The sequence below is a fragment of the Perissodus microlepis genome, chromosome 7 (assembly GCF_051167445.1).
Source record: "Perissodus microlepis isolate ML-2025 ecotype Zambia chromosome 7, ASM5116744v1, whole genome shotgun sequence".
In the NCBI taxonomy this organism is placed as follows: domain Eukaryota; kingdom Metazoa; phylum Chordata; class Actinopteri; order Cichliformes; family Cichlidae; genus Perissodus; species Perissodus microlepis.
The window spans coordinates 21,498,320-21,515,253 of NC_140467.1; the positions used below are offsets into that span (position 1 = coordinate 21,498,320).

A 16,934-nucleotide genomic window follows, 5' to 3' on the forward strand; every position below is an offset into this window, starting at 1 on the left:
CTAAAAGTATTCCTTAGACACTTCTTAACAAATATTAATATTTAGTTTACATTTTGTGTCTCTGTGGCAGTTCTCATTTTTCTTCTTTATGCTATTATAAATATTATATTCTCCATGTAAAATTGTTGATCTATTCAGTGTGTAATTTTAGTTTGTAAAAGTTAATGACACTAGCTTTTTGTGATGATCATCGGTGTGATGTTGTTCAGTTATTCATGCCGTCTTCTCTACAGTTGTTGTTGTTGTTGTCATTGGCATATTTGTATTCACCGGCTGAACCAGTCCTGCTGCGTTTAGTCACAGCCCTCATATTTGTTTGAACAGGGAAAGTCTCCCATGTCCACATGATGTCAGGACAGACAGGATAAGAGATGGTGGAATCAGATACTACAAACCAAAACCAAAGCAAATGTTACCCATCACTCTGCTGTTACATTGTCAAGGAGACTGACAATGTAACATCACAAACTCACCCTGGAGTGTAGGACTAGTACTGGTCCATCATTAGAAGTTATAAAATCATTTGTTTTGAGATAATCTATCACCTTTTATGAATTTGCTTTTATATTAGGATTAACATGAACATTATTTTGGACACAGAATTTTTCCTATAACTTGTTCAAATGAAAACGTGTTCGTCTTACACACAAGTTTGAGCTTAATTAAATTTTTGGATGCATTAAACTCTTCAACAAACCACTGAATCCCAAACCCACTGCAGCAGAGCCAATGTGTAGGAGTCCAAACAAAAGTAGAATTTGCCAACTGGGTTTAATAAAGTATTGCATTATATTATTAACCTTGTGTACTGCAGGCAGTTTTTTCTGGTGCTTTGAGGGTTGGAATAACTGCTTGCGTTATGGATTCGGCACCAGTGACACATTTTCCTTCCACTTTACCTCTTGATTTTGACCTTCGCCCACGTAGCACAGCTACAGCTGAAGAGCACCTAGTAGATGGGCCTTGTTTCCATGCTGATTATGTTCACTTGGCACTTGATGTCTGTCCTACGTTTGTTTCCTCTTACTGTGTGAGAACGAGAATTATAAAGTAAGTTGTGGCTTTATTGTCTATAAAACACAAAAAGAGTTTAGAGAATGCTTTACTCATGCAGCAGTCCATGTTTAATTATAAAATCCATGTAAGTCTTTTTTTTTTTTTTTTTTTTTTTTTTTTGCAACATATTTTTGCCCCCTAAATAGCCTCCTAAAATCCTCCCTTTCTCAAGCAGCTTTTCAATTAGCTTACAGTGAATCTTATTTGCTGTGATGGCACAAACTGGGGTATTGAGGCAAATTTTTAGTCGGTGCAGGCGCTTTTACAATGAGCATGAGCATTGTTCACTTTTCCACAAGCTCTTAGCAGTGACAGGGCTCAATTCCAGTGCCATTCCTGTTTATGCTAATGCATAATATTTTCATTATCTCTGCAATAAGACATTTAATAGGCACTCTGCTCCTCAGCCTGGTGAAAAGTGGCTATAATTAGTGAGTCAGGAGCAGAGGCAGGGGGCCAAAACGTCATAGCTGATTTGAATGTGGACAAGTGTCAAACAAGAAGTGATCTGTTTTGTGCAGTGCTGTCAGGAAATGTTCCTGCAGATGACCCAGATAATAACAGTGGCTTCATTCTCAAAGTATAATGAATGTTGAATTGATATACATGTACTAACAGCAGATGTCGTGACAGGATGCCCGCTGCACTTTTCTAGTCATTGTAGATGTCAACGTGCTGTCATTTATCCCGCTGAAGTTTTTCATCCACATTTTTGAATATGAAATGAGTGTGTTTTAATGTAAAACCTGATAACGAGAGGCCTTGCAGTGGCCTCAGTCCTTTTCACTGGCAGCTGAAATATCTGGACCAGCGTGTTGATGCCATTCCTGGATATCCTGAATACGGTCAGCTCCAGAAATGATCAAATATCTGTTTTTGATGTTTACTTAACCTTACTATGAACACCAGCTGCATGTCATGTGTTTTTCTACTAGAATAAAAAACAACAACTTACGTTTTAAGTAGGAATGTTCCTGGCGACTCATTTATTAGTCGACTAAATGAAGAGAAAATTAGCCTAACTGACTGTCTTGATGCATGTTCAGGTTCCGCTCAGCTGGACGTACCGTTTTCAGTGGGAGAAACATTTCATCACTCACCCATGTGACTTCTTCAGTCTCAGCTGAAGAAGCTGGCTCGATGGATGTGGACATCTCCACTGGTGGCATTCTTTTGGCTCTTTGGCTTACTTCTAATGTACAGTGCATACAGTTTCATAATATTATAGCTTCATTAATAGCTCAGTCCATAGAAAGATCAAGGATTTCTGCTCATCCCACAATCCTCACTGAACAAATGTCATATTTATTCCCAGTCCAGATAAAATAAGCTAAGAAACTGTTAAAATTCCACATACCTACATCTTCACTACTATAAGAAGGATAGATTGGCTCTTAAGTAGACAGTGTCTGGTTAATCATCAGAGGTTTAGAATTCTCCCAACGATTTCTCTTCCTTACTCTTTCAGTGTCATCTCTCCTCCTTTTATGTTTCTGGTATCTCAGCTGGCTTCTATGTCTGTGTGATAAACCCATATAATTTATGGATGTGCTAAGTGTGTTAGGATTAGCTGATAACTTAAAATTAGCACTCTCTACACTTGTCCAAATGTGGTCCTGGGAAAAACAAACAGACATGGTGGCTTTGACGCTTCAAAACAAGAAAATAAGACTTCATAAACCAGTGGATGACGTCGCAGTAGCTTTGCCAATCTTTGATATACTGGGCCAGCACTGCAAGATTGTGTGCAGTCACAGTAGTTCTCTAGCTGCATGTTACAAAGCTAAAAATGACTGTACTAACTAGGTGATGATAGGCAGAATCCAATGGGGAGTGCTAAAAACACCCAATTACTTTTTAATATGTGAAAAGTCAGATTATTCAGTAAAGTTGTCAGTCAACAAAATTTCTGCAGCAACAGATTTCATGGCAGTCCATCCATGTTGGCGTTTCTGACATTTCTCTGCAAACTGTAAATGTCAATCTGCTGGTTTTGCTGCAGGAAAATGTCTGCACTAAATGTCAATCCATGCAGCAGCTGTTGAGATATTTTAGTCTGGACTAAAGCGGTGGCTCAGTTGACAAGATTTAAGCAACAATGAATTTCACTACAACGTCAACAGATTTCTGGAACAAAACACCCGAGCACTCCAATGAATACACAAAATAACAACCAGTGAAACAGCTTTGACTGCACTGATATTTTACATCGTAGGCATATATTTCTGCAGTAGCCATCTGCAGCCATGTGGGAAGAATTCAACTGAATTATTACTTTTCATTGAAAGTAATGAAGGCTGCTTGCGCTAACCTTGTTCGCTGCAGATTGAAAGGTTTTTAAAAATAAATGCAGATCATTTTCGAGGCTGCTAGAGGGAAAATGGAAATATTTTCTGCATGTATTTATCAAAGCATTCAAGCTATCATTAAGTGTTATTTCTCTGCTAAGACTCTGCTGATGTTTTTAACTTGTCTAAAATATTCAACAGAGTGAGTTTAAATGTAATAAAATATTTTGGAGGAACTTAAAACAAACGCCAATTTAATTTAGGTACCAAAATAATGTTCGCATAGCAGCACTATAAACACACCTATCTCGCATCTAATGGCTCCAGGAGTCATTTTGTCAGCTTACGTTGTGTTAGAGTTGCATATGTGGAATAGCTGAAAGTTTTGCTGAGGTTCTTTTTCAGCAGCATTGTGAAATATTTACCTTGTGGGTAGAAAATGATGCATTGGTGAAGTGTTTATGTTGTGAGACAAGTGGTACAGGTACAGCTGTGAGAGTGGTTCAGGGGAGCCTGAGTGTTTTTCTGCCACTTTGACTGTGGATATTGTCAAGTTTAGAGATTTTAGGGAGGGATAATATTTTCTGACAGTGTTATTGGTAGTGAAGATGTTTGCTTCTGTTATAGATGTTCAATTTTAGGTCTAACTGAGGTTTTATGGAATATTTTATTTTGTGAATAAACAGTATGTTGAACTAACCAACATAATTGTTTATGACAAATTTCTTTTGAAGCTTAATAAATTTAACCCCCCCCCCCCCCAAAAAAAAAACAGGTCTAATTCCATTAATTATTACTTCAAATGTGATGTTTTGCTTGTTAGTTGTGTAAATACAGTCACGTTTTCTGACCATTTTACAAGCATTTTCCCCCCAACAACTTTGGGAGAACTACTATGTTCCAAAGTACCGCCGATGGCGGAATCAAGTAACAGTCAGACATTTTCAGAGCTTAAGCGTAAGATGACGATTTTGCTCATTTGTTTAGGCTTTCAGCTTTATGAAAGAAAAGTGAAATCATAAATCAAAATGTTTACTTCACACTTGGTCCGGACATACCCTTGAATCCACATTGCATGCTATGTAAGTAAAATTAACAAAAATATTGTAGAATAGGGTTGCAGCTATCAATTATTCAATTGATTAATCAATTAATTGAATAAAAAAAGATACTTCTGTTTTTTTTAATAATAAATATTCTAAATGGAAAAACAGAGGTCTGCTTAAATGAACTGCTTGTTTGTTTTTAAAAAAAATTGAAATGTTTTTTGTAGTTTAACTGTGTTCAGTATCTAAAAAGAAAAACTTATGTTATTTACATGCCATATTAAATCACATTCTTTTAAAAAAGGAAAACATGCAAAATTTAAAAAATAATCACAAAAACAGTAATATCAAATACATTAAGGTATACAACCTAAACTAATGCATAACATGAAATACTGTTTACTCTGTCTTCTTGGAAGGCTTGCTTACATTAGTAGGAGGCAAAAATAGACTTTTGGTAGTAATGAGGTGGATTTGGTGTCTGTTTATGTGTGTGTTTTTGTGCATGTATGTGTATTATATTTTATATTAACTGAATCTGCAAAATAATGTTACAAAAACCTTTAAATAACTATGGTCTTGTACACCCCATGCCCCTCTTTAGACTCAGTCCTGCTTGCTGTGGGTACTACTCTGATAAAAAGTTGGCCTTATGTAAAACTAATTTAACAGTTCATCTGCATACATATGATTTAATCTAAATTGTATATCTTTACTGTTGTAAAGATATACTGTTGTTACTCTTTACTGTTGTACTTTTGCTGTGTAAATAAACAGCTGTGAATGGGAGCAGCTATAAAGTTTGGCTTTCTTTACGTTGTAGATTGCTGAACAGGTGGTTTGATGAAGGACTCCTAACTTTTTCTATGGCAATTATAATAACAAGTGCTGTTGTTTTGGACACTAGAAAAATGTTTCTCTACCTGAGCTCGCCGTCTTAGTAACATCTCCGTGTCTTTACTGTTTGTGTATAGACAGACTCCGGACCCATATTAAAATACTACAGTTGTGGATTAAACTAAGCATTGAAGCAAAAACATTTGCATCAAGGATTTTTTTTAAATAATCAAGTTGTTCAAGTTACTTCATGAATCATTGAAGCTCTACTGCCAAATACCGAATACCTCTAAAGACATGAGCTAACTACCCTCCAGCTTAAAGCTTGCTTAAAGACTGGATTTAAAATTGTCAAGTTCCAACAACAGCACTGCTTAACAACAGATTTCATGTGGCTGTAAAACCAATTCAGATACTTCCTGTGTAGCTGTTTTGTAGTCAGGGCTGTAAACGAAGTGCTGGGCATATTTACATTTGGGTCTCGGCAGCAGGTTGTTCATGCCAGTAATGTCAGTGATGCTCACGTCTTCCTCACTTATTTTTTGGCACCATGTTGTCTTCAGTCTGCCAGCGCTGCTGAGCAACTGTGTTGGCTCTGCCAGTTTCACCTTATCCCTCTGTGGTGCTGGAGAAGTTCTTTATTTTACTGGGTCACGCTGAAACCAAAGACAGGAAAGCTGCCTGGCAACATAAAAGAGCTATGATATAATAAACAAAATGATGCTTTGTGCATCAGCTGAGGGAGTCTTGAAGTCATACACCAGGCTCTGCATATTTGTCCTGTCTGAAACTAAACAATGAGTGTGACAAAGATGGCTAGATGGATGAGACAAGAGGCAGGAAGTTAAAGCGTTGATGAGATAAAGGATTAGCTAGATTATGAAAGGTGCATCTCTAAGTAATAATCTCCGAATTTAAAGACTGAATAATGTAATAAATTATTCATTCAAAAATGAAAGAAAATCAGCATGGTACATCATAACCCCTGATATAGCAGCAATTTCATATAACTCAAAAGCTCACCAATGTAAATTATGCGTCCAACACATTTAAAAGATTAGCATTACAAGTACTGAAACACTTCTTGCTAGTCAGCCACATAGTCTGTCATGTGAAATAAGAGATTTGTAATAACCCCCATTAGAGTGATTTTCATGCCAGTGTGCACTCTGGTAACATTCAGCTCAGACTTGTGCATCAAGGATACGTCTGTGTTCACCAAACACACCGACGTAGACTTTAAAGTACCTTCATTTAATCAAACAAGAAGGCAATTCTGAATGCTTTTCAGCCTGAGTGGGAGTGAGAAATGGAGCAAAGGGGAAAGTGGGAGAGAGATGGACTGTGAGGAAATCAAATGAAAGAGGGTGTTTGTGATGTGTGCTGGATGTGTGGGTGGGTAGGTGGTAGTGGATGGCTGTGAAACCTGAACAAGAGAGGGTGGCAGCAGCATGAAGCTGAACCAAATGTGTCACTGCGTCATGCTCACCCGGCCAAGGAAGGAATTTACTGGCAGCACAGTGGCCTGCTAGGAATTCACCAGGGTGAGCCTGTGTGTGTGTGTGCGTGCGCATGTGAGCAGTGATTTTGTGTGTTTGTAGTGGATTGTGTTCCAGCTCTTTACCCCTTGACCATTTATAAGACCATGCTGGCACTCCCACCTCCTTCTGTCACGCAGGAAGAGTATGCAGCACATGCAGCATTCGCTCACATTCACATACTTGGATGGAACAAAATTAATGAAGCCAAACCTCGTCCACAGGTAAATAAGTAAAATCAAGTTTTGTTTTTTGTTTTTTTAAAAAAAGCAGTGTTAGATTTAGCATTTGCTGCTTTTCATAATATTTCTGCTGCTGTGGAAGTTTCTTCTTTTCATAGTTTTATTTTTGCTGTGCCAGTGGGAGAACAAGGTGGAAGTGGGGTCTAATGTTACAGCAGCAGCACAGAGCTGCTGGCAGAGCTGCTTGTTTCTACTGCCAGTCATCAGCAGAGCAGCACAAGGTGTCTCGTGGATGTTACGTGAACTGCTTCAACCAGAAGCTCTGATGATATAAGTTTATATCTCAGACTGTGGATCATTTGCTGATGGAGAGGGTAGTGGGCTCGTGAAACAATGTTGCGTTCAAGTGAAAACTATTGAAGTCATTTCAACATATTACTTTCTGTAGCTTAATTTTTTTTCATCGTTTATGATAGGTACAGTAGTCATCACATTACTTTCCCATAAAATTTGTATTTAAAACAGCTGTAACTCATTGTATTAGTTTGGATGAAATGTTTCAGTGTGGTATAGTACTACATAAAAACTTAAACTCATTAGCCAATTTGTGCTGATTAAGTCAAGCTGATGGAGATCGAGAGCTTTCGGTCATTAAGGTCAGTCTAGAGGATTTAACATTTGCATTTTCCTGTCAGTGAGCCTGTGGAAGAATTATTAATAGCTGCCTTTTTCTCTGGATCACAAAGAGTCTCACCTGATTTGGTTTCTGTAGCATGAAGCATTGTCAGCTTTGTCTGTCTACTGATCACCCTCACTGCTCTGAGTTTACGTAATTCCTCTGCCACCTGTATTGTCTTTGCCCTGTCTGCGCTTGCAGACATCGCTCGGCACAGACAGGCTGACAGGGGCCTGAGAATTGTTCGTGTAAGATGGGATTGCATGTAAAAAGCACCCCCAGTATGGGATTACCACCCTGCTGGACAACGCTGTCTCCCCTGGCTGTCTTTCTTTTCGTTTGTTCATTTATTTCATATGAATTAAACTTAAAGTTCAAGAATATCCCCTGTAGAAGGACACGATTTTACATTCGGGAACAGCATGAAATATTTCTGTTAATAATCTACTGACCAAAATGTTTTTTGTAAGGGGCGGGGGGTCTCTACTGGAGCAGATTTTGTTTCAAAGCAGGCAAATTTGGCTTTGGCTTTCTATGTGTAAAGCTGAATAGGGATTACATTTGCTGAAATGCAATTTGCACAATATTGATAAGGTCTAGAATGAATTTGATAAAAGAAAACATATATGGGGTCTTAAATTTGATACATGACTTCAATATTCTTTGACAGCCAAAATGGTGATTTATTCCCTTCTTTGATTTAAACAAACCAGTCAATAAATGTCAGTTTTCTTGTTTTTGAAAAATATTCCCATGTGACTGAGACTGGAAGGACATCGTTATCACAGACCTCTTTGGACTTGGATGTTTTGTGACCTACTTTTGTGCACTGGCCAAACCAGGACCCATTTTGCAGCTGTGGCGTTATGCAACTCAATTACGTTATGTTTAATTAAAGATCAGGCAGTGCACGAATGTGGCGTTCAGTTTTTTGGCAAAAGTGTGTTCATGCACGTTCCAATGTGTAAATGCATTTTTAAATATGTGAAATGAGTGTTGTTGGCTAATTTGTGTCCTCAATATGTTCAAAACCTTATTAGTGTGCGTTTGTATATGATATTACTTGTAGCTATCGGCAGGTCATACTTACAAAAATTACAGTAATCGCAATCAGCCAAGAAAATTGGTGAATTCTTATGATAACACACACACACACACACACACACACACACACACACACACAGGTGTGCGTGTTTAACATGCACATTGTGCACTGAATGGGGAATGACCTTGCTGTGTTTCCCCATATTGCACTGCCAACACTCCGACTAGCTCTCTCTTGCGGCACTTCAAACACATTTCATCTAGAAAATCCCTTTAAATAGATATGACCTTTGACTGAGAGAACACCTACTCGTGTACTCATCATTTTCAGAACACTCAGTCTGCTACATGTCTATTAAAACACAGGCACGGTGTGCAGCGGCAAATGATATATAAAAAATTGCTGCTATTTATCAGACATAAAAGTCAAGTCAATGCCAACAGCTTTGCTTTTTCAAACATCAATCAAGTCAAATGGAGGCGTGGCTTATTGATGATGCTGACAAATTTGATTACAGTTTCGTCAACAAAAAGAAATGCTGAAGCGCGTTAGGGTTTGAACTTGAGTAAATCATTGCTCAAGTAAATTTAACACAGCTCTTGAGACTCTTGAAGCTTTTTTCACATGGTTGCATCTTGGGCCGCCACGATTAGTCGACTAGTCACGATTACGTCGACTATCAAAAACGTCGACGACTAATTTAATAGTCGACGCGTCGTTTGAAGCTTTGTAAGATCCCAAAAGACGCAGGAATAAGTAGTAGGATTTAAGAGTGTAATAACGGACTGAAACAGAAGATGGCAGCACTGCATGTACAAGGATGCCAGCTGCCGTTAAACTACGAAGAAGAAGAAGTAGCTCTGTCCCAGAATTCATAGCGCAGCCCATCTCAGTTTCCAACAATGGTGGCAGCTACTTAGTTTTAATATTTCTCTTATTATTCTTTCTGGGTCACAAAATAAACATTTAACATATGTTCAGGTGAGAATGTAGCTGTGTAAACCTCAAATATGTGCTCAGTTTATCAAGACACCACATATTTTCAAAAGCGCTCCGACGTTTTCGGAGACGTCTGTTACCCACTAGCACGATAGCTAGCCGGGGGCAAGTCTCACTAGAGCCGGTGAGAACACCGGACTCCCTGCAAACTCCCGTTTTCAAACCCACCGTGGTCTTTCCCTACTCAGGTTAAACATGATATATAAATCACTTAGATAACTTAAAAATGATATTATTTGGCTTTTTTTAGTATTTTATTTGTTCCTGAGTAAATCGGTTTGGCTGAGATTAAAGTTATAGTTTTTACACAGCTGAATAAACTTCAAGCAGACAACTGATTATCAGAAGTGTGAGATGCTCGAGAATATACTCCGGTGTCCTGTTATATTTTAGATAGCAAGGAGTTTATTAAACTGCACCGAAACAATCTGCAGATTTCATTAAACTTTAATAAACTATCATCTTGTCTTTATTTTTAGTTAGCACATACCTTAAACACTTAAAGCTGTAAGCTAATGATAGTTATATAAGAGCAGATGCTGCTGGTGCAATAAGCTGTACGTTTTACGTCCAATGGATGCACAATCTGATTAGTCGACTAATCGCAAAATTAATCGGTGACTAGTCGACTATCAAAATAATCGTTTGTGGCAGCCCTAGTTGCATCTTGCATAAGCAATAGTTATGTTTTACAGACTGGTTTTGAATTAATAATGTGTCTTTTGACTGGTAATTGTGGCCAGATTCAAAGTAGTCACACACCTGAGAGCTGAGAACTGAGAGCATGACTCCCCCAGCTCAGGGGAGATGCTCGCAGATAAGAAGAATGCTCTACGCACCATCCCCATTACCAGTATCACTGGAATCAATAAGCAGCTGTGTCTACACACACACATGCTTGCACACACTTCACTGTCCTCAGAAGAATATACTGACGTAAACAACAAATAATTATTGTGCCCATTAAATGTGCACGTACAGAGAACTCAAATAACAAAAGAGAAATATTAGAGGCACCGCAGAAATCGGATAGTTTAATGATAATAAAATATCACTCCAGGTAATGCTGCTTTGGTCTGTCACCACTTAAAACCTTGTATTGTTCAATTAGTAATCATTTATCAATATTCAGTAACTAATATAATTTTTCAGCCAGTCTTGGCCTAATGTCCAAATAAGAGGAGTAAATGTCAAGAAAAAAAATGATTTGACTACAAAGACATCGACACAGTTTCACAGTTTAGCTCAGAGAGTATCACTTAGATACGTTTGGCAGGAAGACACAGAGGAATGAGTCAATATAAACTTTGATTAAACTTAAAAAGCTGTGAGAAAATATAATTTGTGATTATTACACCTGATTTGTGGAATGTTTTTCCTCTAACTATAAAATCTATAAAAGCTCAAAATAGCTGTTTGTGTCTGTTACATTTATAAAGAATCCTTCTTACTTCAGCAGTATTAATGTGAGTGTTTTATGATACATTCTCCATAAACTACTAAAATAATAATTTGTCGTATGTTTTTATAATTAACTGCTTAATTTCAGCACTACTTGTTATCCGTGCTGGAGAAAGAGCAGCGGAAAAGTGGTTGGAAATCCCGTGACACCCAAGTCATATGATATAGCAGGTGCGAAGTGTGCAGTCTCTTACTGAGGGGCATCATGTTTGGCATGTGTAATGGTGTGTTTGCATGAGAACTGCATTGTGCAAGTGCTGTAATGGACAGTCGAGTGTTTATGTAACCCTGGAGGTTTACCACCCGTCCTTCATAAATGCCATGTGGTCAGCGACTGGGGCAGAAAAGTCAAACACAGAGGCACTGAGTGTGTCAGCTGACAGCAGCTCAATGGGCAAGAATGTCTTGTAAGAAAAAAGGTTGTTTAATTCCCTAAAGCCTCACTTGGCTTGAACTGAGAAGCAAAATGTGCTTGAGCTGCAGTGGAGCTGCTCTGATAAATGAAAATCAATAAGGGCATAAATAGATAAATAAATGACAAAATTAAGGAAAAGAAAAGTGGTCTTTGAATTTGTGCCTTTTCTCTGATGACAAAGAAAAGAGCCATTTTCTCTGAACAGCTTCTTTGGGTTTCTGTGTTTGGTCAAAAATTACATTGCACAGACCCATTAGTGGGGTTTTTTTTTATGTTGCTTTAGATGTGTCAGCCTCATGTCACAAAACCCCAAATTAATGTCTGACAGTGATGACTGTAGTGTAGGGAGATATTTCAGCAGTTATTGGACACTTTGTCTCAATTATGACTGGAATACGATGAGCTGTTTTTTAAAGGCATAACTCTAGCTCTGTTTTGTCAACAGAAATTATGTTCTGATTTTAAAATGTGCATCTCAGAAGGTACAAAAGAGTAATGAAGTTAATGGTTTGACTGAGACATATGTTCCCTCCAATGCTCAAAAGTTTCCGCAAACAAAAACTGTCTCAAAATGTATATACAGTATTTCTATTTTTTTTATACATCTAAGTCTAATGGTGAGAGAAAGACCTTGTATTTATAGAGTATATGTTATCCTGTTGCAGATAGTCTGAGGAAGTCTTTAACACTATCATAGTTAAATGTATCAAATCTGACATCTTTCTGACATCTTGCGGGTGAATGGCACACCTTATATGGAAAGTTACAGGGACACTGTGAGCATTAATCGAGCTATTTTCATCTGTGGGTGTTGAGCTTTTTTAAGAGGTAGCTCTTTAATGATATGGTTGTTACATAAGACACTCATGGCTGGAGAGCTGCTATAGCAGGAGAAGGTGAGATTGTGCGTCCTTAGTTTGTTAATGTAGATAAAAGTTTATGGGACAACAGAAAATGTCTGTGTGCTTTTATCAGTTGAATATTATTAGTAAAGGATGATGGTATGCTTTTAGTGGATGCCCAGTTTTAAAGCAAAATAATGGGAGATCTAACAAAAATGAAGAACTCGGTGAAAATCTTAGTAGTGACTTTGATTTGATTCAAACCTCTCAAGCATGCTTATTCTTACCTGGCTACATTTCAAATCTTCTCACAAGGTTTTTTATTTAAGTGTAATGAGTTTATACTTGAACTCCCACTTTGTAAAATGTGATAATATACCACATTAGCACTTTGGATCCAGAAACTGCATATCTTTACACAAAACATACAGAAACAAGGACAATATCTTTAATGATAACTTTTAATAAGTTATGTAATTAAGAAGAAGTAAACCTTTATCCTTCTATATACATAGATAATCTTGTTTTTTAAAAATTGTATGTGACTGTATTTTGACAAAAGTATGGAGCCCCGCAAGGGACATGGGAGAAAAAAAATTACGATGAACTTTTGTGAGATCTCGCAAAACTAACTCGGGATCTCGCAAAACTTTTGCGAGATCTCGCAAAAGTTGAATTCCAACAATGGCGGCAGCTACTTAGTTGTAATATTACTCTTTCTGGGTCACAAAATAAACTTTTAAGATATTTTGAGGCGTGAATGTAGTTGTGTAAACGTCAAATATCTGCTCTGTTTACAAGACATCACATATTTGCAAAAGTGCTGCGACGTTTTCGGAGGTCTGACACCCACCATCTCGAAGCTAACGGGAGGCATCGTGCCTCGACCTCCCGGTCGGCTTCGAGCTGGCGGCCTCCGAAGAATGCGGCTAAAACTTTTGTGAGATCCCGAGTTTGTTTTGCGAGATCTCGCAAAAGTCCGTCTTAATTTTTTATTTTTTTTCTCCCGTGTCCCTTGCGGGGCTCCATACAAAAGAGTAGAGTGAGGGGGTTGTTATCACTTAATGCCAGTGCTGGCTGTTTAGCTTTGTTAGCAGTGTGCATCCATATTAGGTATGATGGATAGATGGTGTTAAACTGAGCTATGCATAACTTTTAAACAGTGAATTATAGAAATAGTAACCCTAGCTCCCCCTGTTGAGAACAAGGAAACTGGTTCTAGAGACCCAAAATGTTATTCCTATCTGTTTTGTATTACTTCTGCCAGTAATAAAGTTCTGGCAGTAATAAAGAGATCTTGCTTATATAAGGAACTGAAGTTTGAAGCACCTCCCTGCTAGCATTATTTTTTGAGTTCTGGAGGCTATTGCTTAGCATTGGTGAGTCACAGATGCTAGCTAATGATGGCTAATGTAGTAAACAAAACTGTAAAGTTAGCTGTCACTTAGGATTAGGATTTAACAAAATTAACCATTTACTACTAGAGTATCGATACTTATCTATAGCAAACAACTATAACACTAAGTATGAAGCACTATTTTTAATCTGTGAGGGTCACCAAAAATTTAAAAATAAACTTATAGGCCTCAGTTCGCATTAATTTCTCACGGATTTCCTGCTGACCATTGCTCCCACCGACACCCATACGAGAAGCTTCTCCTGAAGGGAAAACTGAAGCAGCTGCACGGACAAAACAAACTACACCTCATACGGGCTGCCTCAGAAATCTCATCTGTAGCTCCCATTAGATCTACATTAGATCTAATCATCTTTTCTGAAATGAGTGCTACGCGTTTTTAGTGCCAGAAGCAACAGAATACTACAAATACCTTTCACCTGCCGATATCACCCAGGCATAAAAATAAGCTTTGTACTTGTCAATAAATCTGTTGCACTCGTGTCCTGTAAGCTTCGATTGTTGATGCTCAAAAGGCATATTTCTGAATTGTAGCCTTTATGTTTAAAAACTCAGGTCTCTGTCAGGTCTCTCTTGGAAATTAGATTTTTAATCTCAATGACATTTTTTTACCTGGAAAAATGAAGAACTAATAATAATAATAAAACGGCTGTGTTAAGATTTCAAATTTTTTTATGTCAAATTGGTGTCTGTAAGACAACCACAACTCTATATGATATTAACTATTTACATTTCATGCCATTTTTGTGATATTTTGTTATTTAGGTCTACTAAAGCTCCCCATGACAAACATTGCAATGAGTGAAAGAGGAAAGGAAATACACAAAATACACTTAGCAGCAAAAGAACCCAGAGATGTCAGGTGCATTGCGAAAATGTCTTTCATTTTCAGTGTGAAAGGACATTATTAAAAGCTTGCTATATAAAGCTGTTAGCACTGGATTCAGCAGTTTTCGTTTACAGCTCAGGTCATCATTGCCTACGTTTTTCTGAAGTGACACTATCACACCTATTATATCTTGTACTATTTTGAACCTCGCTGCTGAATGAAATCACCGCCGCTGATAAACAGCCTCCAGGACACTTACACGCTGTTCTTCTTCATATTCTGTGAATAGTCCGACATGGCTTTATCAGTTTCCCCTGGAGAAGTGCTCCGAATCAGCTCGACCAAATCAGCTCCGAAGTAAACAAGCCTTTGTTTGTATGTGTGCAATCAATATATATAATCAAATTTACTTATCCATCCACTGAAAGGATTTGAGGTGACTGTGACCTCAGCATTCAAAAACACCTCTTGACCTTTTAATGGTGAGCTAAAACGAGAGTGTTAATAGATTTAGCACGCTGCATTTAATTTCATAAGATTGCTTTGAATTCTGCATGTACCTATTAGGTTTTGCACTTTTGTGCTAATGACATATAGTCCTACACCTCTCATCACTGCAAATAAAATCATTTTGTAAATCATGCATTTATAGTTTGGCAAATGTAAATTGCTTAAATGCACTGCTTTTACATAATGCTTTAAACCATTAATGATGTTAATGGTATATTTATCCCGTTAGCCCCGTTAATCTTGCAGCCATTATACTACAGATTTTTGTGAAATCCATTTACACAATTTGTCACAGCTCATGCATTTTCATACCTTTTCAGAAATTACCACCATGACCAAATCATGTTGACAGTTTTGTTTCATTATGATGAGAAAACCAAAAAAACGGATCTACTTCCTGCAGCCTGCAAAACATTGTCACTTGTGTCCCTCGGTAAACTCGGATGACACTCTGTTGTCGAATTTGTTGCCTGGAGAGAGTTTCAGGCATAACTTACACACTCACAGGCCTGTCAGAACAGTCTGTTTCTCTATACTCACCACAGCTGATCGATTAGCATTCCTTGCTGATCAGACAATTATTAATTCAGAGCTTCTCCCTGCAACACAGTAGACAAAAAAATGGATCCTAGTTATGGTAAAACTATGGTCATAGTTCCTTATCTATCTGCTATCTAGAGCACTGTCCCATCTTTTTGTCCCGTGGATGCATTTGTGTGGCACGATGACTAACCCCATCTTTGGATTAGGAGTAAAAGGTCTTTATGTTTTTAGCATATTAGTATGGATTTACTCTGTAGGTATTTTTTGTGGCCATGTGCATGTGTAAATGTTAGCAGGTCCTCTGTAGGCCACTGTAGAATGTAATTAATTGTGTTGAGGTGCTGTTCTCATTGCACTACATGCTATTGTTTTACACACACAAGGCCAAATTCCACGACACTATAGCAGACACAAAACTTAATCTTACCAGTTATGACTAGGTAGTGTATTTAATTCATTTGATTAGTGAAAGTATTTTTCAAACAGTACCTGTGCGTGGTGAAAAATGACTGCAATAACAGCATAAACTGTTACCTTACTTTTGGGAAACTTGGATCATTCTGTTAGTCTGAGTTAGAGTTTGAATAACTTTTCCTATTTTTTTTCAATTTTTCATTTCTGCAGAAAAACAACAACAACGACATCATGGCCAAATTTTTAAGCAGTATGAGTGAGAGCTGGCTGTAAAAAAACAAAATCAAAATAAACCAAAAAAACAACACCTTGGATGTGTTTCTTTTTTTAGCAATAGTAGATGCAGTGGTGGAAGTAATTCACATGACATAAAGGGAAACTGTAACAGCAGTCAATAGCCAAGGTGAGCTGAAGAGAAGCTGCTGCATTCAGATGTGAGAACTTTCTTTGTGTTAGTCTTGTAAGTGTTGTTCTGTGAGTCGATAATGACATTGTAGGTCCCTGTTAGGGAGCATGCTGCTGCCGTGTCATCTATTCCCCTGGGAAGCCTTATACTCCCGTAGGATTTGATCTTCCACTACATCAAGCAGGATTCTTTACAGCATGAGTTACTGGAGCTGCTGTGGAATGGAAAACTGTGCCATGTCCCACTGATTGTATTTGGAGAAGACTTTTGTACTTTACCCTGTCAGCTCCTTCATTGTTGTTTGATTTTGAAAATTGGACTTTTAATTACAACACTGCAACTTTTAACTTCTCTCACTGAGCTGTTCCTTTTTTTCTTGTCTTATTTTTAATAAATGTCATTTTATTAGCGGCATGGTGGTTAGCACTTT

At 37.8% G+C, this 16,934-nt stretch overlaps 1 protein-coding gene across 15 annotated transcripts in view; it reads left to right on the forward strand.

Moving 5' to 3' along the window:
• LOC146383036 (pleckstrin homology domain-containing family A member 7-like) overlaps positions 1–16,934 on the forward strand; it is a 140,289-nt gene that overhangs the window by 53,397 nt on the left and 69,958 nt on the right. The window contains exon 1 of one of the 15 annotated variants that reach the window (XM_084934138.1): positions 6,699–6,989. The exons of the other annotated variants lie outside the window; for them this stretch is intronic. Within the exon in view, the coding sequence (XP_084790264.1) occupies positions 6,913–6,989 (77 nt within the window). The 5' untranslated portion in view covers positions 6,699–6,912. Of the gene's footprint in view, positions 1–6,698; positions 6,990–16,934 lie in introns of those variants that run through there. 15 annotated transcript variants of the gene reach the window in all.